Source organism: Ranitomeya imitator, chromosome 1 (assembly GCF_032444005.1).
Source record: "Ranitomeya imitator isolate aRanImi1 chromosome 1, aRanImi1.pri, whole genome shotgun sequence".
NCBI lineage: Eukaryota > Metazoa > Chordata > Amphibia > Anura > Dendrobatidae > Ranitomeya > Ranitomeya imitator.
The window spans coordinates 863,952,772-863,971,779 of NC_091282.1; the positions used below are offsets into that span (position 1 = coordinate 863,952,772).

Genomic DNA, 19,008 nt, shown 5'->3' on the forward strand with positions numbered 1-19,008 from the left:
GTAGCAGTCAAAATGCAGCTACTATAACAGCAGCGTAACACCAAACCTAGAGCATAAAAATATATTTATTAAGTTACTTATTTATATTTAACTTACAATATTGCTAAACTGTAATTGCAACTGCAAACCAAAGTGCTGCCATTTCTACAACAAATGGACCTATCTATCTTCTATCTGTCTATCCATCTGCCTTCTATTCTTTTTTCTCCACTTTCCCAGCTTTTCCCAGTATGGGTGGCGACCTCTACAGGTCAGCCCTTGCACTGCTTTTGCTCCACCTCGATGTGGGTGTGTGGCTGTTAGTGTGACTTTATTAACTAACACACATAAACTCGTGCAGAATGAGAGAGTTTCTCCAGTGCAAGGCAGAAGAAACTTGGGACAAGGGAAACTTAGGAAAACCTTCCAAGTTTTGGCAAGACTACAAACCAAGCAGGGACATAGTTTGTGTATTATTTTTCTTTTGTGTAGAGTTATAATTATATTTTATATTTTTATCGTGTTTTCTCTTTTTTCAATGTAATCTTATTTTTTAAATATCAGAAGACAGGACATAAACGTTTCATATTTTTTGAACACTCTGGATGCGAGGAGATTGCGGAGGATTGCCGGAGGTTTTTTTTTTTTTTAATTCTCTTATGGTCCGATTTGCTTGTAATAGTAAGAATTACTTCTGGAGCTAATTTACACCAGATCCTTCAGGAAGAAGAGCTGCTGATGTCAGTGTGAGACTGTCAAACAGTCAGAGGATAAGGAAAGGGTATTCGGGTCACGTGTGAGATCCTTGGGTTAGGCGCAGGCAAGATACCAGACCACACTGGATTATAGATCTCAACTGATTCTCTTAAGAAGCCTTAAATCCCTCGCTATGTCTGAGAGCAGAAAGAAGGAAGGCAAAGGTAACAAGAAAGGTAAAAAGGATCGGAAGAAAAATGAGAAAAATGAGAAAACTGAAGGAAACCCAAGTGAGTGCCATTTGCTTCTTTATTGTCCTTGATCCAATAATCAACACCATAGATGTTAGATCATTATTATAAGTCTATGCTGTACTGTGTAGGATATCACTGTGCTGTCACATGCTGCTGGGATTATCCAGTCACTTACTGTGACAGTGTGCTGCTGCTGGGTAGAACATTTCATCTGCTTTCCTAACCTGCCCTCTAGTGCTGAAATCACAGATGAGATCTGGAGAAGAAGGAATTCCCTCCACTGACGGAGAATTGCTGCATCATGTATTAATGATTTCTTATGGAGTAGGTTAGGGAGCAGCGGACACCAGTGACTTAGTATCCATTATAGCTTTGAAACGGTATTTTCTGCTAGAAATTAAAGTCACCTCACCTGTGTTCTAGATCTGATATAAATATTATTAACTGACATAAAACTGTTTTTTAGTCATTCTAATTCTATATGAGATGAACGGTCTAATGTGGTCTAACATGGTCTAACATGGTCTAATATAGTCTAGTATGGTCTAATATGGTCTAACACGGTTTAACATGGTTTAACATGGTCTAACTTGGTCTAATATGGTCTAACATTGTCTAATTTGGTCTAATATAGTCTACTATAGTCTAATATGGTCTAACACGGTCTAACATGGTCTAACATGGTCTAATATGGTCTAACATTGTCTAATATGGTCTAACATAGTCTTATATGGTCTAATATGGTCTAACATGGTCTGATATGGTCTAATATGGTCTAACATAGTCTTATATGGTCTAACATGGTCTAACACAGTCTATTATGGTCTAACATGGTCTGATATGGTCTAATATGGTCTAACATAGTTTTATATGGTCTAACATGGTCTAACACGGTCTAATATGGTCTAACATGGTCTGATATGGTCTAATATGGTCTAACATGGTCTAATATGGTCTAATATGGTCTAACATGGTCTAATATGGTTTAAGAACTGAGTTGTTCATCGGGAGAGAAAGCAATGAAAAGTTTGGGAGACTTTAACATTTTTAGTTTTTTGGAAAACTTGATTTGACACTTTAATAAATAGAAGATCTGTATTCCTCATACGCACTCATTATCGGGATGATCAGAACATTTCCTACGTCACTGTAATAATGCCTCCTTTTAAGCGGTGTGAACTGTTAAAGGCAGCAGAAAACCATGTTGAGACAAGTTCTGGAAGGAGATTAATCATTGACAGATGAACCTGGACTGGTAGACGTTGTGATATTTGCGCTCCCTGTCCATTTAGGATTATGTCCAAAGAAAAAAGCAAATTATCTGTTGGTGTTTGGGATCACATTCGTGATTGTAATTGTAAATAATGTAGATAAACTATAACACCTAACATATGCCATAGCGGACTCATCTATCACTAGTATACATGGAGTCATTTTACTCATAAGGATTGAATTGCTTATGCCCTCTGATAGTCTCATTAAGTATAACCATAGTTTTCATTTTTATTTCATAAATCAATAGTGCACATGAAAATAAGCAACTTTGTAACATATCTTCTCATCGAAATCTGTTTCATTCTCTTCCAGAATTGATCAGTCATTATAAAAAGTCTCAATTCTAGACGCAGCCCCTCCTTCATCCTTCCCCTCCTTTCTTCATAGATCTTATCAGCACCAACTGCCATCTGCTATCTCAGTAACGGGAGAGTCTGTCTTTACTGAATTCAGATGTTACCCCCGAATTGAGAATTTTCATAAAGACTGATCAATTTTGGCAGAGAAAGAAGCACATTTTTCTGATAAGATATATTACAAAGTTGCTTATTTTCACATGCACTATTGTTTTATTAAATAAAAATTAAAGCGGCAATTATGTTTTAAATCCCCAAATATCATTCGGGAGTATCTGTGCTAAGTGACAAAACTCAGCTCTTTTACATCTTTATGTAATGACAATAATAGTGAGCCTATGTTCACCAGCTGTCGATTTGTGTGTGTGTAGAAAAAATGAATTCAGCACTTCTGTAGACCCCATTCAGATGATGAAGTGGGCAGCAACAAATCTGCCATGTGTTTATATACCAAAACTGACTTTACTTATGACAGCACTTTATCCTGAATGTCTTGTGCGAGAAGGACTTTGGGAAATACCTACCTCAGAGTTCTTATCGAGTGACAGATTTACATGCTCAAAGGGTTCCCAGAGATAGTCTGAGGCCAGCTTCTCCTAATCCTCTTTACTCATCAAGAAAGCTGCATATTCTGTAGATGTCGAGTCTATTTTCTAGAAGCAAGCTTGTTTTTTAAAGATTTGACCTTGGAAGTTCTCCACTTTCTAAGTCTGCGTTAGCAAATTCTTCACTAGTGGATAAATTAGCACAGACGTGCTCATATTTTATGTTGCACCTGGCCCAAGCAGATCTCTGGGACCACTGCCGCTGGAGGTACACTCTTCACAAATTGGGGCATCCAGGGATGGGGAGTGAATCCTTTGCACATACTGTGTATGAACCTTGCGGTCACCCCAAAAAACCCACAACTAATAATGACTATAATATTTACAGTACAGGAGAATTTCTGTACAAAATTCGGGGACTTGTGCCATAACTTTCAGTAATGTGTTCTACCAGCTAGCCTTATCTCTCAAGCCGAACAGTAAACCTAAAAGTGGCCTTACACATTAAACAAAGTTGAGGAAAATGGGTAATTTCAACCCTAATGAGCATTCGTAGGGTAAAATTAAACAAAACAATTTAGCCAATTACACTGTAATCCTTAAGAACAAAATCGGCCACGCTTGAAGTCTTCCTCCGTTAGTAGGACTAAAAAATCTTTCTATGAGCAAACATTCCCAGTTTCGCAAATGTCATTGAACATGTATTGCCAATGTGAATGGCTGCCTTGATAACATGATCGTTCACCACACAGTTCTTTGTTCAATGATTGCTCAACTATCAACTTCTACTGTGTAGGGCCTTCTTAATGACTTCAAAAAATGTATAAACTGCCTGATGAGTTGTATTGCTGTAGGCATGTGTCTAAATGTCTTGCATGGAGGACACCACTCAAGTCACCTACAGACATCATCCAGACTGGGTAATATGACAGATAACAGATCCATGTTGGATAATCCACTCCATGGCAACTAGTGCCTAATTTTCCTTGGTGCCATATGTCTACTGAAGCTGTCTATGGATTGAATTAATGCCCTCATGGTTTTTGTTTGTGTCAAAGGTTTTAATCTAAAATCTTTATTTTTCCTTTCTAAATCACATTGCTTCCTTAAGGGAAGTAGCTGCTCCTTTCAGTAACTTATCAGGATGATCTCTGTCTTGAAGATCTTGTCAGCATTGAAATCAGGACAAAACATGAGTTGAAGCCTCCAGGGCTGGCATTCCTGTGGACAATGATCTGCTCACTGAACATAAGGGAGATGGCCACAGAGTCCATCTTAGTTGCATATATAATGGATGGCAGGATTTGTAAGGTAGAGTAGAAGTGTTGCTTGCTGTGGCGTATCTCCTGTGCTGGTCTTTTAGCTGTATTGTGCACAATGACAACATCCTTTTCTTGGCCCTTAGTAAATCCATTGCCTGGAGAAAGAATGGCTGACAGCCGTCAGTCTTGGGCTTTGTTATTTTTTTCTTTTATTTGCCTCTTTACGCTGAAGTTTTTTCTTTAGTTCAATATTCATGAATTGGTTCAGGATCCCATTTGTCATGTGTTTGCCATATTGCTTTCTCTATACATTTCAGTGATATAGATACAGTACAAGCATATAGAATATTTGCTGGAAGCATTTTCCATTCTGAATTTCCCGGACTTGTGAACACTGAGTTTATTACAGTATGTGACATTTCACTAATTCCTCACTAGTTTGACATAGGAATGTATAAGAATGGATCCTACCACGTAGGAATTAGCTGTCAAATTTCAATTAGGTGTTTGAAACATCAGTCAATATTTCCTCCCTGGCAGCCGAAAAGAATGTGATAAACCTCTTCTATATAGTTCTATCGATTTTCATTAATAAGTGCCTAAATGATATGATTTCTAATAACTCACAAAATGAAACAATCAGTCACTCCTTCTGGCTGTCCTCAGAAAGTAAGGATTGATTAGACCTCAGCAATCTTGGGTCGCAATTACAGAAGGGCAGAAGTCATCGTCACATCAAGGGATTGGAGGCTTTTGTCGCATTTGACAAGACTAGAGCTCTAAATGACATATTTTACATTGGCCCTATGAGTTTCAAAATAAAGCTCTGTAAGTAATCATTGCTTTCCACCTTCAAAGGTCCTGTGTATAACTGATCTAGAAGTAAAAACATTGTTTGATGTGATGAAGATCCTATCTTTACTCACAAGGAGCTATCAGATAAGCACCATAGTGTCTTAGCACATTTAGAAGGAGTATCTGCACACATTAGAAAACCCCAAACATGCTAGTTGATTGATGGCCCTCATATAAGCCAATAAGGCAGAAACAGTGGAAAATAATGGAATCATAGAATGTTAGAGTTGGAAGGGACCTCCTAGATCATCGTGTCCAACCCCCTGCTCAATGCAGGATTCACTAAACCATCTCAGACAGATGTCTGTCCAGCCTCTGTTTGAAGGCTTCCATTGAAGGAGATCTCACCACCTCTCCTGTCAGCTTGTTCAACTCATTGATTACCGTCAATTTTCTTTAATATCTAATTTGTGAAATGTCACCTTTACTGTAGAGGTTGTATGCCTGTCTGAGTAAATATGGTTTACATGTGTAAACAGAGATTGGTGACCATTTATGATGTCAAGAAGCTACAACAACTACTCCCACCTTGCAAAAATAAAACTAAATGAAATTTAAGTTTTGCACCCAGAGAAATATGTGATGTAACTACAGGGAGGCAAACAAGGAGAATGTTCAGTTTGGGCTTAAAGTATTCTTCCAAAAATTCTCAATTTTGGCCTGTACTTTAGGACTAAGAATCTAAACTGTCCCATTGCCAACATTTTCCCCCCCTCCCAAAATCCATATTTCATACATTCCCAGTAGGACATAGAAATCTAATTGCCTTCTAGTTTCTTATTGTACGGTATTTAATGCTAGGAACTGGTGTTTAGCTCGTAACTTCCAGTATTTACTGACCATCAGTCTGTGGTTTATTGACCATAGAAACACGTCGTTGGCTTATGCTTTTGATTCTTAACTAGTGAACCTAATAATCCTACTCAAAAGCCAGTGGGGGAAAGTTATGCCCTATAAACACAAATCTATTTACTGATAAATGATCTTGTAAAAAAAATTGTCAATAGCAATTTATTCACTTAGCAGCTCAGCCTGAAGCATTGTACAGGCTACTCGGCATCTCGTGATAGCGTGGTACTGGTAGTGGGTGATAGTTTACGAGCAGTAACATGTTAAAGCCCATAGGCCAAGAGTTAAAAAAAAAATAAAAAGATTCGATAAGATTAATAATATTTGACCACAATGCTATATTGTTGATCTTTCTAAAACAAAATAAATGGTGAAATAGTAAAAAAAAAAAAAAAAAAAAAGGAAATCGAAAGCGAAGCAAAATATTTCATATTAGAACATGTTTGCTCTGCACGTCTTGGCTGCTTCATAGAAATATGTATATGACACAAAGGGAAGCGTCCACCTCTCTGATTATGGTCATAAAATATGAAAATAGCATAGAAGTTAAAAAGAAACATTTAACAGGTTTCAAAGTAAAGTGGTTACTGTCTAATTAAGAAAGCCCTTTGAAGTACTTAATAATGTTAACGCCTGTCGATAAAAGTATTCGAGAGGCAACCAATGCTGTCGACTTCTAAATGTTTTCAAAGAGGCGTGTAGGAAAATATTTTTAATTTAAATGAAAAACTTTCTTTTTTTTAATAAATAGGATATTGCATGATCGTTGCTTATAGAATTGGTTTATTTTGGATATTATTATTTGATCCCTATTTTGATTTCAGTCTTCAGAGATATGAAATGATGAGATAGCTGTGGTTAGTAGGAAATATAGCGACATGATGAAGACCATCATATTTTTTTTTTATTACAGATCGATTTTAACCTTGAAGTATTCTATGAATGTTATTTTGGGATTGCACACTTTAATTGATGTTGCTTAAACATATCTTTTGACATGGACTTAACTTAAAATGCAGTTTAATAAGTAATATGCACTCACACTGAAATCCCTGAAAGGGATTTTCCAGGCTTAAAGGGAATAAGTCAGCATGTTTTTGCTATTTAAACTGAGAGTAGTATGATGTAGGGGCAGAGACTCTGATCCCAATGATGTGTCACTTACAGGCCTGTGTGTTATCTTAATAAAATCAGTGTTTTCTCAGCAGGGGATTATCACTACAGGACTAGTTTTCTTGTGTCATGTAGTCCTCCTTTCCTGTGTAGCCCCGCCCCCACCACTCACTGGCTGCTTTATGTCAATATACAGTGTACACAGAAAGATGCCAATCAGTGAAATGGGCTCAGCATTCAGAGAATTGATAGATCTCTAGCAGAAAAAATGGTGATTTTAACAAAATGACATCAAGCACACCATTAAGTGATACATCACTGGAATCAGTTTCTCTGCTCCTACATAATGCTGCTCTTAGGTTATATTAAACATATGTTGACAGATTCCATTTAAGATATTTATGATCTGTATCACCGATCAGCTTTTTTCAGCACCGGCGGCAAAATGTAGATGTGCTGTTAACCTATAAACAGCTGATTGGTGCAGGTGTCAGATGTTGGGCTCTCACATATTATTGATCTACCTTTTCAAAAATTCATACATATATAGGATATCTGGAAAATATCTTTAAAGGGCTTGTCCACTAGTTTTATACTGATGACCTATCCATCCATGGGATAGGTCATCAATGTAAGATCGATGAGTTTAATCCAATTGATGAGAATAGGAGCTGATCTAAAGGACTTGGTAGGGGCCACTAAATAGTGTACAGAGCTGTGGTGCTTCTCTCCATAAACAGTTTACATCTGGCTTTAGTCAGTGGTGATCGCAGATGAACTAGGGAGTGCCAGGCGTCAGAGCCCTACTGATCCTATACTGAAGTTCTATCCTAGGGATAGGTTCTCTATATAAAAGTATCAGCCAATCCCTTTAAGTTCAGTACATAAAAGCGCTCTCTGAAGTACATACAACTGTCAATGAGACATCAACTAAAACCACTGCTATGCCACAGTGCTAAGAGCCCAGCATGCGTGCTGATCTTTCTATATTCCCCTGAGTACTGGTCTAAAAAAAAATCAGCGCGTGCGTGCCCAGCTTATTTAAATGTGTATATGCATATGTAATGTAGTGTGACTACATTAATATACTCACCTACTGCTGCTCTCTCTGGTGTCCTGCACGTTCTGCTCCTCTTCGCAGTGACGTCACGACTAGTTGGCTCACACTATGCTCTATGCATGAGTCAGAAGTCTCTTTTACAAACAAAGTCTTTGGAGCCTATTGCTGACGCACCAGAGACTTACATTGTAAAAGCCACTGTTTGGTCACGCCGAGCAACCCAGAGGGTCTGCAGAGGGGTGACGTCACTGAGAAGAGGAAAAGAACAGTGCTGGAGCCTGGAGAGAGCAGAGTAGGTGAGTATATTAATACACTCTAAATACATTACATGCACGTTTAATAAAAAAATATATTCATGGGAGTGCTTCTTTAAGTGATCCATTTGATGCCATAAATGACAATTGTGGGGAATTCAGTTTGTAGTGCTAGCTCTATTTCTACTCTATATGAACCTGAGGGAGAAGTGTCACAGTTGATTACAATAGATCCTTTAGCGCAGGGGTGGATAACATCAGACCCACTTGCCATTTATGGCCCTCAATGACCTTTTATCCGGCCCCTGACCGGATGCCTGGGGACCACAGTGTTTGGGTCCGCAGCTGTATATTGTCGGCTGCCAGCCCATTAATGTATTTTTGCTCTGTGATCACGCACACGCAGTGTTCACTACTGATAGCTGAGACGCGTGCAATGAAAGATTGCTTCCTTACAGCAGTGTTAGTGTCAGGATATATTGTATGGGCGCAGATAGCACACAATTTATATGGCCCCTGAAGGACGGTATAAATATCCAAATGGCTCAGAAAAAAGATTCCCCACCCCTGGCCTAGAGCCTCACCCTGGATTTAAAAGTCGTACAATATTTTTTCCCATATAGCAATGGGCCTCCTAAACTAATTGGGCCTTAATTTGCCTAGTTTTGATCCCAACACACAAATTACAATATAAACTAGATAGTTTGCTATCTACTTTAGAAGCTTATAAGCTATGGGGGTAGATAGAAAAGGAGACAGAGTATAGAAGCGCTAAAACTATCAGATGAAATAATGTTGTAGCAGAAAAAGGGTCCACAAATCTGATGTTCTTTTCAGGCTCCAAGTTCTTTGGGTGCATAGAATGTTTGCCATCATTAAATAAGATCTTACCTTTAGGCCCCAAACTGATTGCGAGAAAGGTCCAGAGTCACTAAATTTTAATGAAGTGGCAGTTGGCAGTACTCCTATGAATAGATGGTTGTGATCATACTAAATTATTTGTATATGTTCATAAGGATCCTATATCTAATATATAATTGCCTAGAATACTACTTCCTGCAATTTGTGCCAACTTCCGTGGCTTTGTCCGGAGCTAATGTCCGGAGCTAATGTCCGGAGCTAATGTCCAGAGATTAATTGCCTAGAATACTACTTCCTGCAATTTGTGCCAACTTCCGTGGCTTTGTCCGGAGCTAATGTCCGGAGCTAATGTCCGGAGCTAATGTCCAGAGATTAATTGCCTAGAATACTACTTCCTGCAATTTGTGCCAACTTCCATGGCTTTGTCCGGAGCTAATGTCCGGAGCTAATGTCCGGAGCTAATGTCCAGAGATTAATTGCCTAGAATACTACTTCCTGCAATTTGTGCCAACTTCCGTGGCTTTGTCTGGAGCTAATGTCCGGAGCTAATGTCCGGAGCTAATGTGCGGAGATAATGTCCGGAGCTAATGTCCGGAGCTAATGTCCGGAGATAAGTGACGTCAACAGTGTCCAGTGTCTGATTGGTTGCCGCCTGCTGCAAGCGACCAATCAGAAACGTGCCGTACTGTGACACACTCCGCCCGCCATTTTGGTGTGCTTTTTGAATTTTTACCTCACAGCAAGTTTCTACTGCGTGGAGGCGGGCCCAGTGACGTTGCTCTTCAAGCTCCTGCCGAATTTCGTCAAAAAAATGATAATACCATTTACCAAAACTATATATATTTAGATGTGAAGTGGTTCAGTGACATTTTCACACCAATTTTGAACTTTTGTTTGGTGTTTTCTCCATATACTGCCTATTATTTTTGTTCTTTCTTACTATTATTTATTAATTGTATTATTCTTACATTTGAATAAATAAAGTATATATGGATTCTAGACTCCCGATTCTTTAGAATCGGGCTGCCATCTAGTAATATACTAAACAAACAACTAAGAACCACGTTATTAAGAGTGCACTAATCTTCTATCTTCAGGAGCACACCGCTCCTCTGCCTCCTAGCTTCCTGGTTGCCAGGGGCGGTGTGCTCCAGAAGATTAACAGTTTTCTTATGCTGCTAGGAGGAGAAGCTTTGCCGCTTTCTGCAGCAAAGGGGCACTGAAGCTGTCAGAGCCTGCAAGCGGCAGCGGCATGTGCTACTTGACTAGGCAACAGACAATTCTGAGACTGAAGGGTAGCTGATATCCTAGGCAATGAACGGTAAATTATTGAATTAAATATCCCTTCATTCTTGAGAATGGAGAGGATTTTTTTTATAAGAGGCAAATTGCAAAAGCTGCTTGTTTTTACAAGTACTTTGCAATTTTAACCTTTTGAGAAATTAAGACAACCCTTTTAAATCATTTTCCGTAATTAGATATGGGTGAACATGACAAATATTTTATTCGATCAAGTTCTAAAAATGGCTAAACGTTATATTGAAAACGAAGAACCTAGAAAATCTATCAGCTTATATTTCTTATCATGTAATGTGCTGAAACTGCCCATTTACAGGTAATTTAGCTAACTTTTTATTATTTAAGATTTTGCTGCCATCTTGTGGTTCAAACATTTTTATATAAATTCTCTCCATTTATTACACAGGAGTGAACTTTTTCTGCTCTCTGACAGAAAAGCAGTTTCTAACTGGCAAGCAAAATCCATTTATAAATTGGAAGATCGACAACTTTGTTTCTCAATGCACTTTTTGGCTAGTTAAGTAGTGGAATGCAAGGGTTATGAGACCGCAAGTTTCTATAGTTTCTTTATGACTAAATCCCTGGAGAGGAACGCCATTTCCCACTTCCAAATGATGTGGAACAAATCAGTTTTATCTTGCTTGTCCTAGCTCCATGACTTTTGCATCTTCATTCTGTATGGTACTTAGGGAGATTGCAAGTACAGGTGGTGGAAAAACTGAGAGCTAGTATTACAAATTGCTGAAAATTGACAGCAGGCGCTCTGCATGACATCATGAAGCTACTATGCTAAATGAAATCTTCACAAAAAAGAAGACTGATATTTTTGGCTTTCATTCTAGGACACCAGGAGAGTAATTCTTGGCTTTACGTTAGAATTGCATGGTACATATAGTGGAATGATCGTGGTGTACAGTGTAAATTCAGTATTCCCAGCTCCCAAAACAGCTTCCAAATTTGTTTACAGCACAGAATCTAACATCCATGAGCCACAAGAAAAATTGATATAGTTGTCTGTGCTTTTCCTTCCCTCTAATGGGAAGTGAGCCAGGGATGGTGGCCATGTATACCAGGATGGGGATGGTGGCCATGTATTTCAGGATGGGGATGGTGGCAATGTATATCAGGATGGGGATGGTGGCAATGTATTTCAGGATGGGGATGGTGGCAATGTATATCAGGATGGGGATGGTGGCAATGTATATCAGGATGGGGATGGTGGCAATGTATACCAGGATGGGGATGGTGGTCATGTATACCAGGATGGGGATGGTGGACATGTATACCAGGATGGGGATGGTGGCAATGTATACCAGGATGGGGATGGTGGCAATGTATACCAGGATGGGGATGGTGGTCATGTATACCAGGATGGGGATGGTGGCCATGTATTTCAGGATGGGGATGGTGGTCATGTATACCAGGATGGGGATGGTGGCCATGTATTTCAGGATGGGGATGGTGGCAATGTATATCAGGATGGGGATGGTGGCAATGTATACCAGGATGGGGATGGTGGTCATGTATACCAGGATGGGGATGGTGGACATGTATACCAGGATGGGGATGGTGGCAATGTATACCAGGATGGGGATGGTGGCAATGTATACCAGGATGGGGATGGTGGTCATGTATACCAGGATGGGGATGGTGGACATGTATACCAGGATGGGGATGGCGGCAATGTATATCAGGATGGGGATGGTGGCAATATATATCAGGATGGGGATGGTGGCAATGTATATCAGGATGGGAATGGTGGCAATGTATACCAGGATGGGGATGTGGCAATGTATACCAGGATGGGGATGGTGGCAATGTATATCAGGATGGGGATGGTGGCAATGTATACCAGGATGGGGATGTGGCAATGTATATCAGGATGGGAATGGTGGCAATGTATATCAGGATGGGGAAGGTGGCAATGTATATCAGGATGGGGATGGTGGCAATGTATACCAGGATGGGGATGGTGGCCATGTATATCAGGATGGGGATGGTAGCAATGTATACCAGGATGGGGATGGTGGCAATGTATACCAGGATGGGGATGGTGGCCATGTATATCAGGATGGGGATGGCGGCAATGTATATCAGGATGGGGATGGTGGCCATGTATACCAGGATGGGGATGGCGGCAGTGTATATCAGGATGGGGATGGCGTCAATGTATATCAGGATGGGGATGGTGGCCATGTATACCAGGATGGGGATGGTGGCAATGTATATCAGGATGGGGATGGTGGCAATGTATATCAGGATGGGGATGGTGGCAATGTATATCAGGATGGGGATGGCGGCAATGTATATCAGGATGGGGATGGCGGCAATGTATATTAGGATGGGGATGGTGGCAATGTATATCAGGATGGGGATGGTGGCAATGTATATTAGGATGGGGATGGCGGCAATGTATATCAGGATGGGGATGGTGGCAATGTATATTAGGATGGGAAAGGTGGCCATGTATATCAGGATGGGAAAGGTGGCCATGTATATCAGGATGGGGATGGTGGCCATGTATACCAAGATGGGGATGGTGGTCATGTATACCAGGATGGGGATGGTGCCAATGTATATCAGGATGGGGATGGTGGCCATGTATACCAGGATGGGGATGGTGGTCATGTATACCAGGATGGGGATGGTGGCCATGTATACCAGGATGGGGATGGTGGCCATGTATACCAGGATGGGGATGGTGGCCATGTATACCAGGATGGGGATGGTGGAAATGTATATTAGGATGGGAAAGGTGGCCATGTATATCAAGATGGGGATGGTGGCAATGTATATCAAGATGGGGATGGTGGCCATGTATACCAGGATGGGGATGGTGGCCATGTTTACCAGGATGTGGATGGTGGTCATGTATACCAGGATGGGGATGGTGGCCATGTGTACCAGGATGGGGATGGTGGCAATGTATATCAGGATGGGGATGGTGGCAATGTATATCAGGATGGGGATGGCGGCAATGTATATCAGGATGGGGATGGTGGCAATGTATATCAGGATGGGGATGGTGGCCATGTATACCAGGATGGGGATGGTGGCCATGTATACCAGGATGGGGATGGTGGCAATGTATATCAGGATGGTGATGGTGGCAATGTATATCAGGATGGGGATGGCGGCAATGTATATCAGGATGGGGATGGTGGCAATGTATATCAGGATGGGGATGGTGGTCATGTATACCAGGATGGGGATGGTGGACATGTATACCAGGATGGGGATGGTGGCAATGTATACCAGGATGGGGATGGTGGCCATGTATACCAGGATGGGGATGGTGGCAATGTATACCAGGATGGGGATGGTGGCCATGTATTTCAGGATGGGGATGGTGGTCATGTATACCAGGATGGGGATGGTGGCCATGTATTTCAGGATGGGGATGGTGGCAATGTATATCAGGATGGGGATGGTGGCAATGTATACCAGGATGGGGATGGTGGTCATGTATACCAGGATGGGGATGGTGGACATGTATACCAGGATGGGGATGGTGGCAATGTATACCAGGATGGGCATGGTGGCAATGTATACCAGGATGGGGATGGTGGTCATGTATACCAGGATGGGGATGGTGGACATGTATACCAGGATGGGGATGGCGGCAATGTATATCAGGATGGGGATGGTGGCAATATATATCAGGATGGGGATGGTGGCAATGTATATCAGGATGGGAATGGTGGCAATGTATACCAGGATGGGGATGTGGCAATGTATACCAGGATGGGGATGGTGGCAATGTATATCAGGATGGGGATGGTGGCAATGTATATCAGGATGGGGATGGTGGCCATGTATACCAGGATGGGGATGGTGGTCATGTATACCAGGATGGGGATGGTGGCAATGTATATCAGGATGGGGATGGTGGCAATGTATACCAGGATGGTGATGGTGGCAATGTATATCAGGATGGGGATGGCGGCAATGTATATCAGGATGGGGATGGTGGCAATGTATATCAGGATGGGGATGGTGGCCATGTATACCAGGATGGGGATGGTGGTCATGTATACCAGGATGGGGATGGTGGCCATGTATACCAGGATGGGGATGGTGGCAATGTATATCAGGATGGGGATGGTGGCAATGTATATCAGGATGGGGATGGTGGCCATGTATACCAGGATGGGGAGGGTGGCCATGTATACCAGGATGGGGATGGTGGTCATGTATACCAGGATGGGGATGTTGAGGACATATATATCAGGATGGGGGCATGTATGTACTAGAATGGGGGGTATTACCCCTACTGCAGTGTCAGCAGCAGCTGCCTCCTCATAACGGTGTGTCATCATGGCCACAACATTTTTGCTTCAATTTTTTTTCTTCTATTTTCTTCCTCTACAACCTAGGTGCATCTTATATACCCGTGCATCTCAAAGTCTGAAAAATACGGTAAATAAAAAGCTCAGCAAATAAAATTTTGACACACACCAATCTATTGACCAACAATGGGTTTAGAATGATGCCTTTAAAAAGGCAGCAGTGTGAAACCCAGGGTCAGTCAAGTTTTACTTTTGTGAGTATAATTAAATCATTTGTGTACTGCTACTCTATGTCATATTTATCCTTTAGGCTGGTAATCTGTATGGAAATTCAGGTCATCCAAGCAATTTTCACAAGAATTCTGGCATAATTTGCTTAGAAAAGTTGGAAAATGTTTGCGCAACTCAGAGTTGAGCAAATATGTTGCAACTTTTGGCAGATTCAAATTAATTTCTCCCATCTCTGCCAAAATGGTTGAATTAGAGGTGTTTTGGAGGTCGAAGGAGCGCATTATGCTACAGTTCGTCTAATTCATGACAAGATGTGGCATTCCTTACATTGGTGACTGGAGTAAGATTTCTGGGTGGCGCATGGAAGCTCTTAAAGGGAACCTGTCACCCCGTTTTTTCAGTACGAGATAAAAATACTGTTAAATAGTGATGTCGCTACGCCCATATGACCTGAACAGCCTGATTGACAGGCGAAAACGGCGACTTTGGTAAGGTATTTCGGCAGCATAGGTGGGGAATCAGGGTACACAAAATACACTATAGTAACGCACAGCTCAGGCCCTATTTAACAGTATTTTTATCTCATACTGAAAAAACGGGGTGACTGGTTCCCTTTAAAGAATCAGGAGCATCTGACTCCTACACGCCCCTAATCAAGACCAACGAGAAACTCACTGGTCTTGATGAATCAAGGCCTAATGGTTTCTCATTGATGTTGGAACTACAGAGCTCAGCTGTACCTTGCATAAGCAACACTTGGATCAGAACAAACTGAACCATTGCACTGCATATATATCAACCAGTACTCATATATACTGTATATATATATGCAGATATATATCACTTTGACCAATGACATTGGTCAAAGTGATATATATCTGCATATGGTGGAATGGCAGACCATTCGGATTAATACAATAAAAGCAATGGAGAAAAAGTCAAATATAGGTCAAGGAAAGATTAGAAAAATGAAAATAAAACACCTTTACTAGGACAATTGATGAAATAGTGGTACAACTAACAGGTGCCTGCAAGTACAATAAATAAACCACAGCATCCCGTGGGGGATATATATGAAACACAGAAGTAGACTAATACACCAAGAACAGGGCTGGTAGTTAAAAGAACATAGTGATGTGAATAGGTGTCCAGGTGGACAAGACTGGCCAGGTGTCAGAATGATTCTGGTATAGGGTGCATCAAAGTATACCACAATTGGGAGCAGCCAGAATCAATGGGCCTAGAGAGGGTGTTTATCAATGGTGTAGGATCATCACTATTCTGTGACACTGAGAAGGTAAATAGAGAGTAAAAACACAGGGATGGATGGATGTCCATGCCAAAATAAGCTGGATACACTGGAAGTGTACATACATACATATAGAGACCAAGATAAGAGTGCTATGATGTTAGCATGTCACATATGGTCTAATGATGGGTATGTAACCAGGGTCAGTGTACCCACAAAGTGAAGGGAAAGCTTGGTTACCTGGTGGTGAGATGTACGTGCTGGTTATAGACATCACCACAATGAATTTTAAACAAAAGAAATCAGATGCAGTTGAAGTTCAGATTTTCAGCTTTCATTTGAGGGTATCCACATTAAAATTGGATGAAGGGTTTAGGAGTTTCAGCTTCTTAACATGTGCCACCCTGCTTTTAAAGGGACCAAAAGTAATTGGACAGATTCAAATAGTTTTAAATAAAATGTTCATTTCTAGTACTTGGTTGAAAACCCTTTGTTGGCAATGACTGCCGGAAGTCTTGAACTCATGGACATCACCAGACGCTGTGTTTCCTCCTTTTTGATGCTCTGCCAGGCCTTCACTGCGGTGGTTTTCAGTTGCTGTTTGTTTGTGGGCCTTTCTGTCTGAAGTTTAGTCTTTAACAAGTGAAATGCATGCTCAATTGGGTTGAGATCAGGTGACTGACTTGGCCATTCTAGAATATTCCACTTCTTTGCTTTAATGAACTCCTGGGTTGCTTTGGCTTTATGTTTTGGGTCATAGTCCATCTGTAGTATGAAACGACGACCAATCAGTTTGGCTGCATTTGGCTGGAGCTGAGCACACAGTATATCTCTGAATACCTCAGAATTCATTCGGCTGCTACTGTCCTGTGTCACATCATCAATAAACACTGGTGACCCAGTGCCACTGGCAGCCATGCATGCCCAAGCCATCACACTGCCTCCGTCGTGTTTTACAGATGATGTGGTATGCTTTGGATCATGAGCTGTACCACGCCTTCGCCATACTTTTCTCTTTCCATCATTCTGATAGAGGTTGATCTTGGTTTCATCTGTCCAAAGAATGTTCTTCCAGAACTGTGCTGGCTTTTTAGATTTTTTTAGCAAAGTCCAGTCTAGCCTTTTTATTCTTGATGCTTATGAGTGGCTTGCACCATGCAGTGAACCCTCTGTATTTTCTTTCATGCAGTCTTCTCTTTATGGTACATTTGGATATTGATACGCCTACCTCCTGGAGAGTGTTGGTCACTTGGTTGGCTGTTGTGAAGGGGCTTCTCTTCACCATGGAGATTATTCTGCGATCATCCACCACTGTTGTCTTCCGTGGGCGCCCAGGTCTTTTTGCATTGATGAGTTCACCAGTGCTTTCTTTCGTTCTCAGGATGTACCAAACTGTAGATTTTGCCACTCCTAATATTGTAGCAATTTCTCGGATGTTTTTTTTTCTATTTTCGCAGCTTAAGGATGGCTTGTTTCTCCTGCATGGAGAGCTCCTTTGACCGAATGTTTACTTCACGGCAAAACCTTCCAAATGCAAGCACCACACCTCAAATGAACTCCAGGCCTTTTATCTGCTTAATTGAGAATGACATAACGAAGGGATTGCCCACACGTGTCCATGAAATAGCCTTGGAGTCAATTGTCCAATTACTTTTGGTCCCTTTAAAAGCAGGGTGGCACATGTTAAGGAGCTGAAACTCCTAAACCCTTCATCAAATTTTAATGTGGATACCCTCAAATGAAAGCTGAAAGTCTGAACTTCAACTGCATCTGAATTGTTTTGTTTAAAATTCATTGTGGTAATGTCTATAACCAAAATTAGAAAAATGTTGTCTCTGTCCAAATATATATGGACCTAACTGTACATAAGAGTGTTTTGCATGTTTAAATAAGCTAGGTTTTTATGTTTATCAGCTACCCACCATTCAAGAGTAATTCAGTAGGCATAGTGAGTGTCAAGAATAATTAAACACACCAAAATACATACACACGCATACCATTGTTTGATTCATTTTCATTATGGTGTCTGAAAAAATTTTTGTGTTTAATTTTTACACTGCTTTTGTAAGCATTAAAAATCTGATGATTAGTGATCTTCTTTACTAAGTGTTTTTTTTCCCTCAAGCCTGTACTTGGTGATCAGCTTGACATGACTTCAATACTGGAAGCACAGGGATTCCTCTTCAAAAGACCATCTCTTTGGAAAGACCACCCCTATGTAGACCAAAGTTCCATAAAGATCTGAGACCCACATTTATTCACTGGGGTAAAAGAGCTTTGGCCTAGATAAGGTTGGTCTTCCAAATCATTTGTTCTTTCGAAAGGGATTCAATAATTACAGTATTTAAATCATGGCAAGTTGATCACCAATTACAAGTTGTGGATGACTAAAGAAACCACCAAATAAATGAAGATCTTTAATGATCAGGATAGGAAATGTTCATGATTTAACTGGCGAATTGTGTTTATAGTCCATGTCTTGTGGGAACTTGCTTCTCAGAGACCCTGTAACAATTGACAAACTATTGACCCGTGAGACCACAAGGATAAGTTTTGTCTATTTTTTTGGTAGAGACATGGG

The 19,008-nt window shown here is 40.8% G+C and overlaps 1 protein-coding gene across 3 annotated transcripts in view; it reads left to right on the forward strand.

Annotated features, from left to right (window-relative positions):
* The first annotated feature begins 322 nt into the window (after positions 1–322).
* The window catches only part of NRG1 (neuregulin 1), a 167,953-nt gene continuing 149,267 nt past the window's right edge, over positions 323–19,008 (forward strand). For 2 of the 3 annotated variants that reach the window (XM_069742328.1, XM_069742338.1), the window contains exon 1: positions 736–965. In XM_069742328.1, the coding sequence (XP_069598429.1) occupies positions 869–965 (97 nt within the window). In that variant the 5' untranslated portion in view covers positions 736–868. Of the gene's footprint in view, positions 966–19,008 lie in introns of all 3 variants that reach the window. The other variant, XM_069742346.1, reaches the window with a different exon arrangement.